Source organism: Pelobates fuscus, chromosome 12, assembly GCF_036172605.1.
Source record: "Pelobates fuscus isolate aPelFus1 chromosome 12, aPelFus1.pri, whole genome shotgun sequence".
Lineage (NCBI taxonomy): Eukaryota > Metazoa > Chordata > Amphibia > Anura > Pelobatidae > Pelobates > Pelobates fuscus.
The window spans coordinates 128,592,227-128,615,899 of record NC_086328.1 but is presented as its reverse complement, the minus strand read 5'-3'; the positions used below and the strand labels follow the sequence as shown (position 1 = coordinate 128,615,899).

Genomic DNA, 23,673 nt, shown 5'->3' with positions numbered 1-23,673 from the left:
ATACCAATTTGTGTAAGGGATGTAGTGTGTGTGTATAGTGGATGAAGTGTGTGTTTGCGTGTAAGTAATGCATTGTATGTTTCTGGGTGTGTGTGTGTGTGTAAGGGCTGCAAGGTGTGTTTCTGTGTATGTAATTGAATGCAGTGTGTGTCTGTAAGGGGTGCATTGAGTGTGTAAGAGATGCATTTTGTTTCTGTGTGTAAGAGAATGAGTGTTTGTGTGAGCGTAAGGGAAGCATTGTGTGTTTCGGGTGTGTCTGTGTGTAAGGATGCATTGTATGTTTCTGTGTGTGTGTGTGTAGGGATGAATTGTGTATGTGTGTAGTGTAAAAGAGAGGGTTTGTGGGGTAGGATAGGGACTGAGAAGGGAGCAGCTCTTTATTTTTTTAAATCATAGTGCTCTCCCCTCCTGTCAATTAGTGATTTCCCCTTCCCTCCTGTCCCTCAGTGTTCTCCCTTGGCCCCCTGTCCCTCTGCAGTCCCCCTTGGTGGTATTCTCACTCCCCCCTCCCCCTCTTAATGGTCCTCCCTCCCTCCCTCCCTCGGTGGTCCTCCCTCCCCCCCTTTGGTGGTCCCTCCCCTCTTCCCCCCTTAGTGGTCCTCCCTCTGGCAAACCCCTAGTGGACCTTCCCCCCTCCTCCCCCAGTGGTCCTTAGTCCCCTTCCCCCTTAGTGATCCTTAGTCCCTCCCCTCTTCCCCCAGTGGTCCTTAGTCCCCCCTCCTTCTCCCCCAGTGGTTCTTAGTCCCCCCCTCATCCCCCAGTGATCCTTAGTGTCCCCTCCCCCTCCTCCCCCAGTTGTCCTTAGTCCCCTCCCTCCTCCCCGAGTGGTCCTTAGTCCCCCCCCTTTTCCCCCAGTGGTCCTTAGTCCCCCCTCCTCCCCCAGTGGTCCTTAGTTCCCCCCCCTCCTCCCCCAGTGGTCCTTAGTTCCCCCCCTCCTCCTCCCCCAGTGGTCCTTAGTGTCCCCCCTCCCTCCTCCCCCAGTGGTCCTTAGTGTCCCCCCTCCCTCCTCCCCCAGTGGTCCTTAGTCCCCCCTCCTCCTCCCCCAGTGGTCCTTACTCCCCCCTCCTCCTCCCCAGTGGTCCTTAGTGTCCCCCTCCCTCCTCCCCCAGTGGTCCTTAGAGTCCCCCTCCTCCCCCAGTGATCCTTAGTGTCCCCTCCCCCTCCTCCCCCAGTGGTCCTTAGTTCCCTCCACCCCCCTTGTGGTCCTTAGTCCCCCCTCCTCCCCCAGTGGTCCTTAGTGTCCCCCCTCCCTCCTCCCCCAGTGGTCCTTAGTGTCCCCCCTCCCTCCTCCCCCAGTGGTCATTAGTCACCCCTCCTCCTCCAGTGATCCTTAGTGTCCCCTCCCCCTCCTCCCCCAGTGGTCCTTAGTCCCCTCCACCCCCCTTGTGGTCCTTAGTCCCCCCTCCTGCCCCAGTGCAGTGGTCCTTAGCCCCCCTCCTCCCCCAGTGGTCCTTTGTCCCCCCCTTCTCCTCCTCCCCCAGTGGTCCTTAGTCCCCCCCTCATCCCCCAGTGATCCTTAGTGTCCCCTCCCCCTCCTCCCCCAGTTGTCCTTAGTCCCCTCCCTCCTCCCTGAGTGGTCCTTAGTCCCCCCCCTTTTCCCCCAGTGGTCCTTAGTCCCCCCTCCTCCCCCAGTGGTCCTTAGTTCCCCCCTCCTCCCCCAGTGGTCCTTTGTCCCCCCCTCCTCCTCCCCCAGTGGTCCTTAGTGTCCCCCCTCCCTCCTCCCCCAGTGGTCCTTAGTGTCCCCCCTCCCTCCTCCCCCAGTGGTCCTTAGTCCCCCCTCCTCCTCCCCCAGTGGTCCTTACTCCCCCCTCCTCCTCCCCAGTGGTCCTTAGTGTCCCCCTCCCTCCTCCCCCAGTGGTCATTAGAGTCCCCCCCTCCTCCCCCAGTGATCCTTAGTGTCCCCTCTTCCTCCTCCCCCAGAGGTCCTTAGTTCCCTCCACCCCCCCCTTGTGGTCCTTAGTCCCCCCCTCCTCCCCCAGTGGTCCTTAGTGTCCCCCCTCCCTCCTCCCCAGTGGTCCTTAGTGTCCCCCCTCCCTCCTTCCCCAGTGGTCATTATTCCCCCCTCCTCCTCCAGTGATCCTTAGTGTCCCCTCCCCCTCCTCCCCCAGTGGTCCTTAGTCCCCTCCACCCCCCTTGTGGTCCTTAGTCCCCCCTCCTGCCCCAGTGCAGTGGTCCTTAGCCCCCCCCCCTCCTCCCCCAGTGGTCCTTTGTCCCCCCCCCCTTCTCCTCCTCCCCCAGTGGTCCTTAGTCCCCCTCCCTCCTCCCCCAGTGGTCCTTACCCTCCTCTTCCTCTTCCCTCCTGCCAATGTAGCGTGGCCGGGCGGCGCGGAACGCGGGACAGGAACCTCTGTTTCCTGTACCCGGCCGCCGGCGGACTGAAAGGAAGTGAGCACTTCCTGTCAGTCCGCCGGCGGCCGGGTACAGGAAACAGAGGTACCTGTTCTGCGTTCCGCGCCGCCCGGCCACGCTACATTGAAAGACCGGCAGGAGGGAGCGCTCTGCGCTTCCCTCCTGCCGGTCACTCAAATCCGGCCGCCCCCACACAGCAGTGCTGGGGCTTGCTAAAGCGATCAGGCGGCGCAGCATGAGGAGACGCACCGGTGATTCCGGGTGCAGGGATCCGGCGCCCCCTGCTAAGTTGCGCCCTAGGCGGCTGCCTAGGTCGCCTTACAGGTGGCACCGGCCCTGACTCACCATTTTTGTGTATCTCTTACTTCTTACCAGTCCCTTTGTGTGTCTCTTCCCCCCAATCCCTTTGTGTGCCTCTTTTTTCCCTTCTCCAGCCCCTCTGAATGTCTCTTCCCCCAGACCCTTTTGTGTGTCTTTCTACCTCTCCTTTCTTTCCAGTCCCTTCGTGTGTCTATTAGCCACAGCCCCTTTGTTTGTCTCTTTCTCCCCTTCTCCAGCCCTTCTGTGTGTCTTTGACCCCATCCCTCTGCTTTTCTTTTTTCATCCTTCCCCAACTCCTCAGTGTGGTCTCTTTCCCTTCCACCAAGCCCCTTTGTGTGTCTCTTTCTATCTTAGCCCCTTTGTGTGTCTCTTTCTTCCCCAGGTCCTTTGTATGTGTCTCTTTCTCCCCACCCCTCTGTGTGTCTATTTCCCCCCCAAATCCCTTCCTTTCTTGAGAACTCAATACATATATTATATAATTATGTGATCTTGCTATATTAAGGTGCTGTAAACCTTTTGAGTATAAACTTTGCGTTAAAGTTTTGAGTTTATGTTAGCTCCGCAGAGGCCCTCTAGAACATCATGATGGCTACTGCTTATGGACTAGACCAGTGGTCCCCAAACCAGTACTCATGGCCCACCGACAGTCCAAGATTTATGTATTTCCTGTTTTATTCCAACAGAGATACTGGCAAAACCTGGACTGTTGTTGGGTTTTGAGGACTGGTTTGGGAAACTCTGGTCTAGACTCTAGAAGCTTGACACTGATAGCATCATCCGCCAGAAGAATGGCTAGACTGGAGATTACAATATGTAGTTTTATTATAAAAGAAATCTTCCTTTTAATTTCTTTGCAACAAGTACATTGTTTAATCTCCAATTTCAGCTGGATCCTTGTTTACATAAACACTAGCACATATTTACTGTTTACAAGCTTATTTTATATTTTAGATTTTTAGCCGTAACTTTTATGAACTGAGCCACTTTAGGGGTTGAGATATAAATGAAAAAATACAATTAGCAGACATCAAAATCTCTAGATAAATTACTTTTGCTCAAGCCTTATGATATCTAAGCCCTTAATCTTAACCAATGCCTGTGGACTACAGCTCCCATGATGCACAGCCAACGTGGCTGTCTTAAATGTAGCTTAAATACTGATTTATATATATAGAAGCAGATTTAAATGATTAGTGTGTAATAATGTATTAAATATATATATTTTTTTACAAATTGTAAGGTTGGTCTAGCTGGTTCTCTGTGTCTAATTCCCAGAAATACAGAATATCCCCTTGACTGTGCTAAACACCACTTTACGAGGCTGTCAACGACAGTTTAATATAGATAATCTGCTCTCTGGCATAGAACATCCTCCATTACCCCGTCAGGGTGATTCGAAAATATGATCTTGGCACAGAGAAATGACTTGACCTCCAGCATTTGTAGTATATTATCATCTTGCACGTCCAGCATACTTAGTTATGACATTCTAAATGGACATATTTGTAGGAATAACTGTACAGTTTTTATTTGTCTAAAAAATCAAGGATAGTTAATTTTACAAATATACCAGGAACTGTGGATTACAACTCCCATAAGACTAGGTTGATGTTCTAGCTAGCACTGCATCCTATTCAACTACCCATTTTACCTGTCCATACTCTGTTTACCTGTTTACTCTGCCCATAAAACCAGAGGAACAATGTCCTGGGAGAAAAAGTGAGGGATGGGATATCAGATCTTGGGGTTGTTCATAAAGCAATGCATAAAAGGATGAAAAAGAAAGAGATTTGTTTGTTAAGGTCAGAGATCTGCTTTCTACTCTGTACCACTGTGGTCTGGATCACTAGACCAGGGGTCCTCAAACTCTGGCCCCCCAGATGTTGCTGAACTACAACACCCATGATTCTTTGAATTACATAGATAGCCAGAGAATCATGGGAGTTGTAGTTCAGCAACATCTGGGGGGCCGGCGTTTGAGGACCCCTGCACTAGACTAATTGTCCTACCATGCTTGTGGATTTTTTACCTGGAGGTGAGGATGTAGAAGCACAGTTTAGGAGTTTCTAAACCCTATACTTGCGCATTCGATCTCAGCTGAATTGCAGTAAATTTTAAATTGGCCGTCCATCCAAATAAAATATCACCACATTTCCATAAGTTTCTATAACCGAGAAATAGACTGGCGATATGGCTAAGCATGTTTGTTTGATTCAGTATTCTGCCAATAGCACCAAAATAAAGATGATTGATGGGTCCCCTACATCCACCAAATGTTGGTTTTATTCAAGTGACAAGTGACCAATAGCAGGAGAAAATGAGGAGCAGTAAAACATGAAAAAATAAATAAAAGATAAATATATATATATATTTTAAATATAGTTTTTATTTTTACTGCTCCATATCTTTTTACCTCTATTGGCTGCTTTTTCTCACTTGATCTGTGAACCAAATGGTGTAAAAATGGGTTCTAATAATGTATATTATCTTAGTTTTTTCCCCAATATCGGCCCCTTTCTGTTTGTCCTAATCGTTTTCCCAATTCTTTTTCATGGACAATATTTGGACGAGCCAGACCCTCAACTAAATTAGTGTAGGAAGTCCCAAACTAAATTTCATTTTCTGAAAAAGATGGTTCAGCCGAACTTAATCTTTCTGCCATGCTAAAGTCTACTAAAAACCGTGAACTATGTCATTCATGATATCAACCCCATCTTGTTACTGTATCATGGATGGTTACATGGTCTCATAGAAACAGCCACTGTGGTTGCCAATGGATGGCAATATTTTAAAATACATGGAGAAGATTGCATGTTTACAGAAAAATAGAAGCAATAAGGAGAGTTCTGGTTTGAACACTTGCATGAAGATAGACATATGCTGTATACCACATAAACATTGTATCAACATTCCAAGTATTCCCAAAAGAATATTGTTTCACTACATCCCCCTGAGCCAGTTCAGGTTTCACTCTTCATCTGAAAGAATTAGCTTTTTATTTATTTTTTTAAGTTAATATAATAGCTCACTTTTCTTGCTATTTTATAATTCTTTATTTTTGATATGCAGGTAGTTACAACAGTGCCTGTATCGCCATAACGGCATCAGCAGGCTCAATTTTCATGCACGTAATATAACAGTGTTGTGGCATGTTGGATTTGCATATCATTTTTAAAATAATAAGGAATAACGAGTCGAGATATCAACGTTTGATAAGGCTTAAAAGTTAAGCTTACAGTGCGCTGGGACAGTAAGTGTTCCTGATTACTAAGCTGCTGAGTAGTGGGGCATTGGTAATGGTGACTATGTGGCAGCGGTCTGATCAGAGGTTACCAGGAGATTCCCTTCTTATTTAAAGGGAATCTCCAGTGCCAGGAAAACAATCAGTTTCCCTGGCACTGCAGGATTCGTCTCCATCCCACCCCCCAATCCCACGTTGCTGAAGGGGTGAAAACCCCTTCAGTGACTTACCTGAGGCAGCGACATGTCCCACGTCGCTGCCTGCTCCTCCCCCGCCGCTCCACCTTCTGCCTACGTCGGGCGGTGGGCGAAACTGATCCCGGCCACCGGCCGAGGAGACCTAATGCAATGCCGCGCATGCGCATTAGCACACCCCATAGGAAAGCATTGAAAGCGATTTTCAATGCTTTCCTATGGGGAATTGAGCGACGCTGGAGGTCCTCACACAGTGTGAGGACGTCCAGCGACGCTCTAGCACAGAAAACCTGTGCTATAGAGCAGGAAGTTCCCTCTAGTAGCTGTCTAATAGACAGCCACTAGGGGAGGACTTAACCCTGCAAGGTAATTATTGCAGTTTAAAAAAAAAACTGCAATAATTACACTTGCAGGGTTAAGGGTAGTGGGAGTTGGCACTCAGACCACTCCAATGGGCAGAAGTGGTCTGGGTGCCTACAGTGTCCCTTTAACAGTAATTCGCCTTCTCTAGTTAGCTAGGTGAAAACGATTAATTAACAGAAACATTAACAATTACATTCAGGCTAAACAATCCTGGTGAAGGCTGGCACATGAATACCAGGCTAGGCGAGAACAGGCTCCTTAACTTGAGACATATGGTATTAAAGAGAAAACATTGCACTTTTTTTTTTTTTTTTTTTTTTTGGTTAAGTTAGGTAAGTACACAGGATTATGTCTGTAGCTTCATATAAACTATGCTAGACAAAGAGAGACAGTATCTCAGTCTACATACATGTTCTCCCTGGTAGTCACAGCGAGAGTTTCAGCAGGTTAGGACTTTGCATTTCTTAACTGAGCTAAACATTCCTCTCCTAGTATCTGACTACACAGGTTTATGCATAGAATACAGGTCTAGTTCACGCTGTTAGTTTGCAACGAGTTACGCTAGGTGAGAGAAGATTAAGTACTTGGAAGTCCTATAGCATAGCTAACCTTGCATACATATATTTAAACAAGAATATGACTGGAGCGTGCAATAGAGCTATCGCTGACTATTTGAATGCATGCCTACTGAGTGCTGTATAAAGTTTAAAGAACATAAGATTAAAATATAAAATAATGTTTTATGCGTATAGGACATGCTAGGCAGATGTAAATTAACAATTCTTTATGTAAGAAACAAATACTATACTAAAGTCCTCTGGGGTCCCCCAGGCATAAGTCCCTCTCCGAGCTGGCTGGCAGGTAGGTTAAAGGTAGGTGTCATAGCTGTGAGGTGCAAAACTAAACAGGCAGTATGTCGCTACAGTAGTTGAGTATCAGGCTAATTGCCACCATGGAACACACATGATATGTTACGTTGGGGTTGTCTGCAGTTCTGGGGATCTACATTAATTGTGATACATCAATAAGCAGACATCCAGTGATGCCTAATAGTGTCCACTTATGGGAGTCTAGTAGTGCTCAGCAGTGGCGGTGTAGTTCCCCTTACATGTCGGTCTGGTTGGAGAGCAAATTCCCAAGCCCTGTCTCAGGTCGCGACTCGTTTCATCAGCCGATCCCCTCCCGTGTCCTCTTGAGAATTGATACTTGGAGAGTCTGTAGAGTGCGGATGAGGCGGCAGAGCCTCCCCCTGGCCCCAGGCCCTGTCTGGGGTCTGCATCCTGGTGCCACAAACTCGGGTGCTCATAAAGGCCGAGTTTTCCCTGCACGGGCGCCTCGGAGAGCCGCAGTGTTTCTCCGCCGGCAGCGGCGGTTGGGCTTGGGCCTCTGGCGATGTGGCCGATGCTGCGGAGTAAGCCTCCTGGTGAACCCCGGCCCGGGTTGGCGGTCAGTGTTCAACGCTGGTGCAGGGGGGTATGCAATGCCCAGGGCAGGCCCGCCCCGCCTCCGCTTCCCCGGCCTCCGTGGTGTACCTCCGTGTGTCAAAGGGGGTCTTGCGAAGAGTTGTTCCAGCTTTTCAAAAAATTGCTGGAGTATAGAGTCCAGGCTTGTGGGTTGTGGTTGTGTGAGTACAGGTCCCTTGAGGTGCGGTGTTTCCGCCATGTTGCTGGGCCCGGAGTGTCTGGAGCCCAGGCATAGGTGGGCAGCTGCAGTCCATGCAGTTATGTGTGTCGCTTTGGTGGGGACCGGGATAACCCCCACCGGTCCATAGGGGGGGGAACGGAGGCTCAGACTTTGCCTAGCTGTGCGTTTTAGCAGCGGGAGAGCAGCCATCTCCCCCACCGCCGCCATGCTTGTAGGCCGTAATCCCGGGAGGGTCGGAACCGGTGCAGAGATCCACTTGTGTGGTGTCATCTTGCCGGTCTCGGTGTCCTCTATTGCTTAGAAGTCTCAAGAAGTCGGGTCACAGCCTCTGTTCGTCGAGAATCGGCAATAGGTAGGGTTAGATGCAAGAGCAGCAGCAACATGCGTCTGCTCCGGTCTGCAGTCAGGCCCCGCCACCCTTTTCTTGCTATTTTAACTGATAATTCGGGTGGCTAAATTTAAATTTAATCTCTACAACTACACCTTTCCGATAAAATCCAGTTTGTAGATGGAGGTGACTAGACTAAGATCTTTACTTAAGATGTTAGATTATGGTGTGAACTTTCTTCTGTCCCTATTAAAATCTCTCACACCGTGTTTCTCTCTTTATACGATATATTTCTAAGTCTCACCATAATACATTTCTAAAGGTTATATTCTTTGTACTAATAACTACAAATGTTTCTTTTATGTATGTTCCTTTATATTCTAACTAACGGGGTTCAATCACTTCGGATATGGTGTCCAATTAATTTATATATCGTTAGTCTCCTGCTCTTGTAAAATAGTTAAATGAATCTCATTATAATGACTGTCTTTTAGTGCCAATAAGCGATGAAGAGGAGGGGATTATGCAATATGACAAGAACACAAAAATGGCACCTGATCCATTCGATTCGTCTTCTGGTTCTGTGCAGCTGATTGCAATAAAACCAACTTCTCACCCAGCAACAGACAGAAATCAAGATTTGGCAGCCATCAATGGAGAGGTGAGGAAAAGAGTAGAATGCGATGATGATTATCATTTTGAAATATCTACTTAACAAGGGTGCGATCTGTGGATAACTTCAAAAATTTATGGGCACTAGAAATGGACTTTAGAAAAACACTTTTAGTGAAATTGTAATATTTCTACCATATCATAATTTTGGGGTTTCTTTTGCAATTAATTCCGGCATAACCTTAGTTTGTCAATTTCAACCGATCTACTATTGTGATGATGTATACAGACTTTCGACGATGTAATGTATGTTAGTTCTATGCAAGAAAGGTGCCGACAGTCATGATTTACGATTTAAATGCTTTTATCCTGTGTTTACACAGAGTTTTACAAATTTTCCTGTAGAGGTTTGATATTTTTGGATATTGTTTTTCTATTTACGCCCTGGTACTTTATAGATATTTATTGCTGTTTAATACATTTCATTTTCCACATATTGGACCCGTCTACCGTAGTGACGGAGATTGCATAGATACTATAATTAAATTCCCTTCCTTCCCTTGCTGTCTCGTGAGCACCGACCTAATTACGTAGAAGTGAGAGAGATTTAATTATACACAGTGGTCAATCAGAAAGCAGAGTGGAGGTGTGTGAGAGAAAGCACCATGTGATGGGGAGACAGCTAGGCCCATTAACATAAAATACTTTAACACAGGTAAGCAGAACTGTATTGGTAAGCATTTGAAAAAATATATAAACCATTAAAACGTTAATGGTTTATATTGATTGTATTGTTGATTTAAGGTGAACTTCTGTGTTAGTGACAGGTGGACTAAAAAGAGTGACTTTGGTAAAATCTAAATGTAAGTTAGATAACTGGGCCAGTTTTAAACTTTCTAAGTTTGTTTAGGACAGGTGTGCCCAAACGGTAGATCCCCACATGTTTTAGAACTACAGCGTCCATGATATTTTGTCATTGTAAAAGCATTTTAAATGTATTCAAGTCATCGAGGGAGTTTTAGTTCTGTAAGAAATTTTTCTGTTTAAATATTGGATTGAGTTTTCTATAACTCTGTTATAGTGTAAATCCTCTATAGAGTGGCTGACAAATTACTTTTTCATTTTGCTCCATCCATTGTGAGCACCGAGGATTATTGAAGACAGGATTCAAACTGGGGAGGTTTGCTGTATCTTTAAATCAATCAATAAGTAGATAAATAATAAAGGCTAACAATGATGCTTTTGTAAAACAGTATTGTTAAAAATATGTACTCCTGTAACAGGTGAACAAAGCACTGAAGCAGAAATCTGACATAGAACATTATCGCAATAAACTGCGCCTCAAAGCCAAACGGAAAGGATATTATGACTTCCCACCAGTAGAGAGCAAGTCTCTCACGGACAGAAAGCGGAAGATGTACGAGAAAACTCAAATGGACATAGACAACGTTCTGGATGCAGATACCGACACGTCTTCTCCATTCACAGAGCCTAAGCACAGGTAACCAGAACTTAATACACTGAAACCAAAACCACTGATTGTACTAGGGAATGAAACATGTTTAATTATGGTCGGCCATCAGTTAGTATCACAAACTTCTGATACTGGAAATTCTGGAATGACAAACAAATATGAGCTCACATTTTCTCGAGCTAACTATTGCTCAGGTGGAAATTGTTTGAAGACAATCCTTACTGAGGATTTAATGATGGTAAATTAATTATAGATGGTCGTATTGAATCAATGCTTTCCTATGGGGAAAAATCTGACGCTGGATATACTCATGCAGAGTGTGACGATGTCCAGCGTCAGATACCGGACCGAAGGTCCGTTTAGATGCAGGAAGTATCTGGTAGACAGCCGCTGAAGGCAGACTTAGTGTTGCAATGTAAACGTTGCAGTTTCTCTGTAACATTGCAGCACTAAGGGCAATAGGGACGGAGCACCCAGACGTGTGAGACTGAAGTGGTCTGGGTGCCTATAGTGTCGCTTTAAGCCAAATAGTTAGAAAATGTGTGTAATTCAACTATATTGACCTCATATTTGAAAACCCGCTATAATTTTCAAATGTTTCCTAGTTCAGGGGATAACCCTGCTACTGATCTATATCGTTCTCAACACTCTTAAACACAGCTTAGGTCAATACCCCTATAAAAATCTCTGTTTGTCATCTTCATGGTCATTTACCGTTACAAACAAACGAAGCCTGTTTACTTCCTTATTGCACGTTGGGTATTTTCGTAGCACTTTCCTTGCTGGTTGGAACATGTTGGAGAACAGTAACAAACAGATGGTTAAAATGTACATATTTGCTTTTGCAAAGTCTATTTGCATGAGTTTCAGAAGATTGCCAGAAAGATATGTTGTGATATTTCCTCTTCTGATCCTTGAGTAATAAATGTAATTACAAGACGTCGGTGAATAATATTTGTATTCTATTTATTGCATACTTTAATTCGCAGTTACCATAATGCACATTGATTTACTTGTCGCAAGGGTTACATATTAACTAAGTAAGCAGAAATAATAAACTGCCTGTTATGCATGAGGTATTATAAACACAAATTAACTGTGCTGCCAAGGTGGAAAACAGATGCAGGTTAACGGAATCTACTATTTACTAACCTGTCTATTGAGAATTTAGAGCTTAGAACAGGCATAGGCAACCTTCGACACTCCAGATGTTTTGGGCTACACCTCCCATGATGCTTTGCCATCATTATAAGTGTAAGAGCATTATGGGGGATGTAGTCCACAACATCTGGAGTGCCGAAGGTTGCCTACCCCTGGCTTAGAACATAATCTGTGGTTTATTGGCGTTTTCGATGATTAACGTAATGTCTGAGAACTCCACGAGTCTTCTTGTTTAACAAGTTTAAAGATGTTGTTCAGACCTATTCATCAGCGGCGCTATTTGTCCTTCTGTTTCTCTAACCAGCTCTTGGCTAAATCGTTTTGAAATGTAAATGCTGCAAGGTGTTTCCAGAGAGCAAGGATATGGGACATCGAGCATCACCTTGAACTACAGTAACCATAGTGTCATAAATTGTCTTCCAAAAATAAGTTTCTCCAAAAAAGATGCAACATTGATATGACTGCATCAGCAATCTGTTAAATTGCTTAAAGGGCTTTTCTTAATTTTCCACTTTAGCAGTTTAGCTAATGCCTTCCTAAATTGGTACCCATGCGTGAGAGTGCCATATTTAAGCATACCAAATTAGGGAATAAAAGAAGGGACAAGTAAACAGTCGGCATTTGATTCCAGCCACCACCTCAAGTGCTAACTTGTAGGATTGTTAATGTGGATCCCATTTAACTATTCATACAAGACAAACACAATTATTCTCAGCCATATTTACACTTCCATTCTGCTGCCAATTTGAGACAAAAAAACTCCATCCCATCTCCCTAGCTGTACTGCTAGCATACGATGGAACTGAATTAATGATGTCATCTAAAAATTAATTATGTAATCTACAAAGAACAGCTACTGCCTGTGAATGGAAGTCTCACCCATATGAGGCAGACTGGGACATAAATTCCCCAAGATTAAAGAAACGCTAACCCTATCGTAACCCTGACCTCAAACTCTAAGTAAATCATGTAGTATAAGAAATACATATAAAAGGTGCTCGTGAAATGTTGATATTAACTTATCGAGCAAATGTAGCGGTGCGCCAGCTTGCCATGTTCATAGCGTGCATTGTTGTTATAGTCGTACTCCAGTTTTAGCCCAGTGGTACACGTTTTCCCACTTCACAGTCATCGCTTCGATTTTTCAGGATATTAAAGAACATACTATGAGTGGGTTGTTTTGTTAATAACCTTATGCCTGCGTTGTTTTTGTTTCCTGCTCGAGAACAAAACTTGTATAGATTTATTTTCCTACTGACTAATTAGTTCATTATACATACTAAAGTCGATTAGGTGCGTGTTTAATTTCAACAAAACCTTGATTATTTTTTGCGTTTCTGGCGCAACCAAAGTTGAAAATAAGAATGAGATGTCTGTGTTGAATCAGCAAATGTTTCTTTACACAAATATCACTATATATCACATATAACTATATATCACATATCACTATATATCACATATAACTATATATCACATATCACTATATATCACATATAACTATATATCACATATAACTATATATCACATATCACTATATATCACATATCACTATATATCACATATAACTATATATCACATATCACTATATATCACATATCACTATATATCACATATCACTATATATCACATATAACTATATATCACATATAACTATATATCACATATCACTATATATCACATATCACTATATATCACATATAACTATATATCACATATCACTATATATCACATATAACTATATATCACATATCACTATATATCACATATAACTATATATCACATATAACTATATATCACATATCACTATATATCACATATAACTATATATCACATATCACTATATATCACATATAACTATATATCACATATCACTATATATCACATATAACTATATATCACATATAACTATATATCACATATCTCTATATATCACATATAACTATATATCACATATAACTATATATCACATATAACTATATATCACATATCACTATATATCACATATAACTATATATCACATATCACTATATATCACATATCTCTATATATCACATATCACTATATATCACATATCTCTATATATCACATATCACTATATATCACATATAGCTATATATCACATATCACTATATATCACATATCACTATATATCACATATAACTATATATCACATATCACTATATATCACATATAACTATATATCACATATCACTATATATCACATATAACTATATATCACATATCACTATATATCACATATAACTATATATCACATATCTCTATATATCACATATCACTATATATCACATATAGCTATATATCACATATTTCTATATATCACATATCACTATATATCACATATAACTATATATCACATATCACTATATATCACATATAACTATATATCACATATCACTATATATCACATATAACTATATATCACATATCACTATATATCACATATCACTATATATCACATATAACTATATATCACATATAACTATATATCACATATCACTATATATCACATATCACTATATATCACATATAACTATATATCACATATCTCTATATATCACATATAACTATATATCACATATCACTATATATCACATATAACTATATATCACATATCTCTATATATCACATATAGCTATATATCACATATCTCTATATATCACATATCACTATATATCACATATAACTATATATCACATATCACTATATATCACATATAACTATATATCACATATAACTATATATCACATATAACTATATATCACATATCACTATATATCACATATAACTATATATCACATATCACTATATATCACATATCACTATATATCACATATCACTATATATCACATATAACTATATATCACATATCACTATATATCACATATAACTATATATCACATATCACTATATATCACATATAACTATATATCACATATCACTATATATCACATATAACTATATATCACATATCACTATATATCACATATAACTATATATCACATATCACTATATATCACATATCACTATATATCACATATCACTATATATCACATATAACTATATATCACATATCACTATATATCACATATAACTATATATCACATATCACTATATATCACATATAACTATATATCACATATTACTATATATCACATATCACTATATATCACATATCACTATATATCACATATCACTATATATCACATATCACTATATGAAAGGGAGAAATTACCCAACCCGAGTGTCTTACAATAAGGCAACCAGATGGGTAGAAGCCCAGTCCAATCTTAAGCTAAACGTAGCAAAAAAACTTGCTGATTTGCTCCTGTGGTCTTAAGTATGTGGGAAAGACCTTTCGCCATTTCAGACTTAGGATACGCGAACACGTCAACTCAGTTAGGCGACATCTGGAGACGCCTGTCTCAAGACACCTACACCAACACCATAACCACTCCTCAGCGGGTATTCGATTTATGGGTCTTGAGCATATACCACAACCCCCTAGGAAAGGGAACTGGGATCTGAGACTTAGACAGAGAGAAGCTTTCTGGATCTATCATCTTAAAACACGTTCACCTATGGGGCTGAATGAGGGCTTCTCTTACTCTCCATTCATTTAAAGTACTGCCGTATTCTGATAAACAATGTTATCTTAATAACAAGCTTGTATATATGTATATATTTCTTTATTATTTCTATTTTTGGCACCTCCAGGCTACCCCCAAATTATACTCTCACTATGCCCTGCATACCTGTGGTTTACCTTGCTCCCTTTTTCTGAGTGCTCTACTATACCCCCTGTCAATTTAAGACTAAATATATAAACTTGGAGGAAATCTATAGTTATTTGTTAGTGATAATGCAGTATCTGTTTCTATGTTGCCAGGTTATTATAAAACCGGCTATAACGGATACGTGTAAATTATACTACAAACTAGCTCTTGGCTCCTGTTTATACACATTTATATCTAAGTGATTTAATAAGATACTTAGTTTACATTTTCAGTGGAAACAACTGGGCACTCTAAGGGTTAAATCCTCCCGGTCTAAGGTCTCTGTTTTTGGTCGGCGAACACGTGAGGGGCTGGACTAACGGCATATTCATGCCACGCCCCCTCTTTGTTCCATTCGTCAGCAGGCTAATGGTCCGAGCACACGGGATTGGTAGATACCCAGGTGGACTTAATTGAGATACCGGTTTAAATAAACCGCGGGGACAGCCTCCCTTCAGATACCCCTGATGACGGCGTACGGTTACGCCGAAACGCGCGTCGGGTTCAGTCTGCCTTCACTCACTTGAGCACTTCAGCACCTTTTTGCACTTATGTTCGTTTAGTGATTTAACTGGGGCTATATTTGTATGGACTTAGTCTAGTCTTAGAATAGAACACCCACGAAGGTGTTACTTAGGAGAATAAGGGCTAGCACAGGACTTTAGGGGATTTGTGTGTGAGATTATTTACTTTATTTTTTCTCTCCCCCCTCCTGTCCCTACTGCTGTTTTGTTTCCCGGATTGCTGCATGGCTTAGCATACTGCCTCGACCTATAAGCAAGGGGCCTGTTTAATTGTATCAGCCTATTGAAAGCTGATTACCTATGCAGCTATCGTTCTCCTTATAGGACTCTGTCTATTACTATCCTGACCCAGTCTTTTAATAGACTTTAATAAAGTTTTTTGTTTTTTTGCTACGTTTAGCTTAAGATTGGACTGGGCTTCTACCCATCTGGTTGCCTTATTGTAAGACACCCGGGTTGGGTAATTTCTCCCTTTCATGTTTGTAATTTCAGGGTTATGCCCTATTACCCAGTCTAGGTGACCGTCTCTCTTGGGGCACGGAAGTTGGGTTCGGAATTTTCTTCCCAGTCTTCTGGCCCCTAGAGACTTTTCATTTTTTCTCTATTACATATCACTATATATCACATATCACTATATATCACATATAACTATATATCACATATAACTATATATCACATATCACTATATATCACATATAACTATATATCACATATCACTATATATCACATATAACTATATATCACATATAACTATATATCACATATCACTATATATCACATATCACTATATATCACATATAACTATATATCACATATAACTATATATCACATATCACTATATATCACATATAACTATATATCACATATCACTATATATCACATATCACTATACACTGTGTGCAGAATTATTAGGCAAATTAGTATTTTGACCACATCATCCCCTTTATGCATGTTGTCTTACTCCAAGCTGTATAGGCTCGAAAGCCTACTACCAATTAAGCATATTAGGTGATGTGCATCTCTGTAATGAGAAGGGGTGTGGTCTAATGACATCAACACCCTATATCAGGTGTGCATAATTATTAGGCAACTTCCTTTCCTTTGGCAAAATGGGTCAAAAGAAGGACTTGACAGGCTCAGAAAAGTCAAAAATAGTGAGATATCTTGCAGAGGGATGCAGCACTCTTAAAATTGCAAAGCTTCTGAAGCGTGATCATCGAACAATCAAGCGTTTCATTCAAAATAGTCAACAGGGTCGCAAGAAGCGTGTGGAGAAACCAAGGTGCAAAATAACTGCCCATGAACTGAGAAAAGTCAAGCGTGCAGCTGCCAAGATGCCACTTGCCACCAGTTTGGCCATATTTCAGAGCTGCAACATCACTGGAGTGCCCAAAAGCACAAGGTGTGCAATACTCAGAGACATGGCCAAGGTAAGAAAGGCTGAAAGACGACCACCACTGAACAAGACATACAAGCTGAAATGTCAAGACTGGGCCAAGAAATATCTCAAGACTGATTTTTCTAAGGTTTTATGGACTGATGAAATGAGAGTGAGTCTTGATGGGCCAGATGGATGGATTGGTAAAGGGCAGAGAGCTCCAGTCCAACTCAGACGCCAGCAAGGTGGAGGTGGAGTACTGGTTTTGGGCTGGTATCATTAAAGATGAGCTTGTGGGGCCTTTTCGGGTTGAGGATGGAGTCAAGCTCAACTCCCAGTTTCTGGAAGACACCTTCTTCAAGCAGTGGTACAGGAAGAAGTCTGCATCCTTCAAGAAAAACATGATTTTCATGCAGGACAATGCTTCATCACACGCGTCTAAGTACTCCACAGCGTGGCTGGCAAGAAAGGGTATAAAAGAAGAAAATCTAATGACATGGCCTCCTTGTTCACCTGATCTGAACCCCATTGAGAACCTGTGGTCCATCATCAAATGTGAGATTTACAAGGAGGGAAAACAGTACACCTCTCTGAACAGTGTCTGGGAGGCTGTGGTTGCTGCTGCACGCAATGTTGATGGTGAACAGATCAAAACACTGACAGAATCCATGGATGGCAGGCTTTTGAGTGTCCTTGCAAAGAAAGGTGGCTATATTGGTCACTGATTTGTTTTTGTTATGTTTTTGAATGTCAGAAATGTATATTTGTGAATGTTGAGATGTTATATTGGTTTCACTGGTAAAAATAAATAATTGAAATGGGTATATATTTGTTTTTTGTTAAGTTGCCTAATAATTATGCACAGTAATAGTCACCTGCACACACAGATATCCTCCTAAAATAGCTATAACTAAAAACAAACAAAAAACTACTTCCAAAAATAATATTCAGCTTTGATAATAATGAGTTTTTTGGGTTAATTGAGAACATGGTTGTTGTTCAATAATAAAATGAATCCTCAAAAATACAACTTGCCTAATAATTCTGCACTGCCTGTATATCACATATAACTATATATCACATATAACTATATATCACATATAACTATATATCACATATCACTATATATCACATATAACTATATATCACATATAACTATATATCACATATCACTATATATCACATATAACTATATATCACATATCACTATATATCACATATCACTATATATCACATATCACTATATATCACATATAACTATATATCACATATCACTATATATCACATATCACTATATATCACATATAACTATATATCACATATCACTATATATCACATATCACTATATATCACATATCACTATATATCACATATAACTATATATCACATATAACTATATATCACATATCACTATATATCACATATAACTATATATCACATATCACTATATATCACATATCACTATATATCACATATAACTATATATCACATATCACTATATATCACATATCACTATATATCACATATCACTATATATCACATATCTCTATATATCACATATAACTATATATCACATATAACTATATATCACATATCACTATATATCACATATAACTATATATCACATATCACTATATATCACATATCACTATATATCACATATCACTATATATCACATATCACTATATATCACATATCACTATATATCACATATCACTATATATCACATATAACTATATATCACATATCACTATATATCACATATAACTATATATCACATATCACTATATATCACATATCACTATATATCACATATCACTATATATCACATATAACTATATATCACATATCACTATATATCACATATAACTTTGACTCGTAAAAAAGACGATGAACACAATTACAATTGGTATTTTGGGAGTTACGGTGTTCTAAGAAAGATACGGGAAAGTAACACTTTGCAAAGATTTGACATGTTTAATTGTGGTGCTATGTTCAAAAACCATAAAATGCATGGAATCTTAACTGCTGTGTGTGGACCTAAAACCGGAATACCATGCTAGTTTAGTAGGTCACCAATTTTTGGATCATATTTATCCATGCGCAAGGCAACTGCTAACAAGAATTTGTTTGTTGTAGTATCGCTGCTTTGCCCAAAGCTTCGGTGGTACTTTTAACAATGGAAAGGTGTCTAGCTAATATTAGAATTAACAATGCCTCTCTAATCTAATGACATGCACATAGTTTGGGTCCCTTAAAAAATTATTTAGCAAATACACCCCATCTGTTTTCATTTAAGGACTTTGGATTTTAGAAGTCTTGTTCTTCTTCTATACCCTGTTCCATCTAATTTTTCCCCATGAGAAAAAACCCTAAACATTTCAGTATTGGTCCATAGACACAAGGAGAACTTTTAGCACCCAACTTGCATATTCCTTTGTATATATTTTCAGACCTCTACTCATCTACGGAGTCTGACCATAACATTTGAAAAAAAGTTTGAAAAGATTACACAGTTATAAATACCTGCGCCTTCGGTTTATTACTTAGCAATCTTACACCTTTGTTTATTTCACAATAATTTTATTTATATATTTTCTATCAGTATCAATCAATGTGTACACTAATTTCTAACAATCAATGAACAGTAAATTGATGAGAATACATACATTGCGCTCAGATAATAATTAGTAGTGGGACAAAGCGACTGCTATTTATCTGCACAGCCTGTCTGCTGTTATAATAAACTATGTATCTGTATTATTGGTGTTGCAGTGACGCGATGTGTATGAATATAACATCCCTTTTTATTAATTTTGCAGACAACCATCAATAAAGAACCATCCATACAGAAGTAGACAGTCTCTGAACAGCCCAAGTCCAGGGGAGACGGAGATGGATCTCCTCGTGACTCGAGAAAGACCTCATCGTGGAATACGCAACAGTGGCTATGATGTGAGTTATGTCCCAAGGCAGGTTCACCCCGGCACTCTCACTTACTGCAATTTGCAATTTATGAGTTAAAAACTTTGTTTATGCAGGCCTAGTCACACTTACCCTGGCTGTAACTCACACAGCCTCCCCACACACTTACAGAAACAGAGTCTGATGCGCAGTGTATTTAATTTAGAGTTGCTTATCTCCTGCTATATTAGTTGCCCGCTGGAAAGTGCTGGGGACTCCTGTATGTGATTGAAGTTCAATTAACAGAGCTGTAGATACAAAAACTCCTAAGGTAAACACACTGTGCTGTAAGATCTGATTGACAATGAACCCATGTTTATCATGTAGGCTGTGTGAGTTACAGCCAAGGGAGATGTGAATTCAAAGTTATTTAACTCCTAAATGGCAGCGAATCGAACAGTGAGACTGCAGGGACATGATCTATGCACTGAAACGGCTTTATTAACTTTTTTGCTGCTTAGAGTATTACATTTAAGTCATCAAACTATGACTAAAAATACCTTTCCCATTCGTCTCTAAACAGGGATAACTTGGCAGATGACTTTTAGTTTTAAATGATAATTGTTGTAAATTATATCATGAATGGCAAAATTTAAGCTAAACTGACTGACAATTCTTTAACTAGCTTTAGACACAGCAAATAGAGTTTAGTAAATATTCCTGATGTGTTTTATTACTCTGATTTTGTGACCAAGTTTTCCTTTTCCAACAGTGCAGATGCTAATTTGTGTGCGTGTGTTTTTGTGTGTGTGATATGTGTGTCATTATGTTATTATGTTCCTCGGGGACTGGAGCTTTGACATGCTGCCACAATGTAATGTTTTCAATGTCAATTGGTCCATTTAATTTGCAATACGCAGAAATCTGCTGATAGAATTTCCGGGTAAAGGAAGCTTTGGCATTTCTGAGACAGAAGCCACCTATTAATGGAAAATACATAATAAAACCATGAATCAAAATGGTACCATTATTCATATAACATTGTATTAATAATCAATTTATTTAAGGGTTAATTTATACGTCAGTATCTAACTGGTATCCACCTCCTTCCGAAGAACTAGGTCAGACTGCAGTCTATTAATCTTGGGTACCGAGAGAGCCTTGGGAACAAGACAAGTCATACCTTAAAATCCAGGCGGCAAACACTATACATCATGCATCATTAAAATGTCGCCAAGTGTGCACTGACCACGGGAAAAAAATACTATGGAAATGTATTCCTTAGTATCTTAAAAAAAAAATTAGGAAACATTTTGCCACCATTAATTTTAATTAGTATTGATTGTGAGCCGTAAAGAAAAGTTTCTAGAAAAAAAAATAATCTAAGGGCTGTCTATTAAATTTAGAGTGGATAATTCTAATTCTAGTGTCAATGTTAATGTAAGCTATTATAATATAGCCTCCAGAAATCCCGAATTAGCACAGAGCATGGCATATTCACCAGTCTGGAATGTGCTGAACAATTCTAGTATAAAATCAGACCACAGTAATTGTTTAACTGGGAAATGACAGAATTCATTAAAAGAAAACCTGGTGTGTTTTGGGTTGGTGGCTTTAAAAGGCTTTTCAACATCAAGTGAGTCCTTTAAAGAGAAACCGAAGATAAAACCCTTAGACCCACTTAGAATGTAATTATGGCTTTCTGGAGGCTACATTAAGAATGATATTAAATAGAATATAGCCAGAATTTAAACTGTGGTTAATGACCATTCATTGTCCATAGTGTTAGATTTGTTTTGTTTGTAGGGTGCCAACATGTTCTACATCTCTATACAATAAGTAAAGAAAACAAACAAGTGAATATTGACAAACAATTCAGGGATACGGGAATAAAAGGATGCAAACAAATTTACGTAGGAAAATAAACTAATGGCGGCCCCCTGTCATTTTTATAAACCAAATCCGGAAGCTTTAGAAGCAAAAAAATACATATTCATTTAGTTTCACATGTATACATGAACGTTCCAAAAATGTTCTCCTTGTATAAACTGAACTTACAGTGACATATTATTGTCTCTTTAAGGACCAAATTGTTATGACAATGTAGAGGCATCATTGAGAGGCAATCAGATTGATTATAGTGTAATGAGAATATTGCTCCGTTACATCTGTGTTCTAATACAAATATTTAAAAATGCACAGTATTACCGTAATTCATTTGATTAATGTCTGATGTTGCTAGAATATAGATAAGATAATTGGAGGATTACTTTAATAAATTGTGTGGTTGTTACGCATGTGAAAGTAGGTTTTAAGAAATCCCTTCAATACCAAATTGACTTTAAAATGTTTTAAAAAAATGTACCAGTAGCTGTCATGATGAACAGTTGGCATATACATGTAAATGTATACATTTTAAACTTTCTGTTTATTCATGTATTATTTACAGAAACATGAGGGGGCGTTTGAGAGCGTATATATAATATCCGTTATTTTTTAGTACTTTAGAGTGCTTTTAAAATATTAGCATAACAATATGAAATGCAGTTTTTGTGATTTAGAGTAGATGTGCCCAACAAAAAAAGTAAAAAAATTGTACATTTTCATGTCTATGTAACAGTATACTTGCTTCAAAAACGTACCCCGAATAGCCTAAACCCCACAAACAGTAAGTGCAATTATCTGGCTAAAATTAGACAATATGTAGGACTACTATAACGTGCATGTATGCCCTACACAAAGCCATTCTTCCTTCTCCCCCTCCCTGGCAGTTAAATTGCAGACATTTACTTTGTGAGCCTCTTAGGCCCATGTACTCTAATGTCATGTTTCTGTCAGATGCCCTATTTACAACCAGTCCAGTGAATGCTACCCTGAGTCTCTGGTCTGGATACATCACACCTCCAAACATTCCCCATATTCCTGTTGGGTATGACAACTCATCTCACTTCCTTGGATAAGAGTCTGGGAAATATGCATGTTACTAACAAGAATGTCTGGTAGTGTCAAATGAATAAATAACTAAAATGTTAGAAACATAGAAACATAGAAACATAGAATGTGACGGCAGATAAGAACCATTCGGCCCATCTAGTCTGCCCAATTTTCTAAATACTTTCATTAGTCCCTGGCCTTGTCTTATAGCTAGGATATTCTTATGCCTATCCCACGCATGCCTAATCTCCTTTACTGTGTTAACCTCTACCACCTTAGCTGGGAAGCTATTCCATGCATCCATTACCCTATTAGTAAAGTAATATTTCCTGATATTATTTTTAAACCTTTGCCCCTCTAAGTTAAGACCATGTCCTCTTGGTGTGGTAGTTTATTGTTCTTATACTGATTAAAGAAAGACTCTAGTGCCAGGAAAAAAAACTTGTTTTCCT

The 23,673-nt window shown here is 39.9% G+C and overlaps 1 protein-coding gene across 1 annotated transcript in view; it reads left to right on the top strand.

Annotated features, from left to right (window-relative positions):
• KIAA1549L (KIAA1549 like) overlaps positions 1-23,673 on the top strand; it is a 127,993-nt gene that overhangs the window by 89,895 nt on the left and 14,425 nt on the right. The window contains exons 14-16 of the mRNA XM_063437303.1: positions 8,935-9,101; positions 10,336-10,553; positions 20,206-20,338. Of these exons, the coding sequence (XP_063293373.1) occupies positions 8,935-9,101; positions 10,336-10,553; positions 20,206-20,338 (518 nt within the window). The remainder of the gene's footprint in view (positions 1-8,934; positions 9,102-10,335; positions 10,554-20,205; positions 20,339-23,673) is intronic.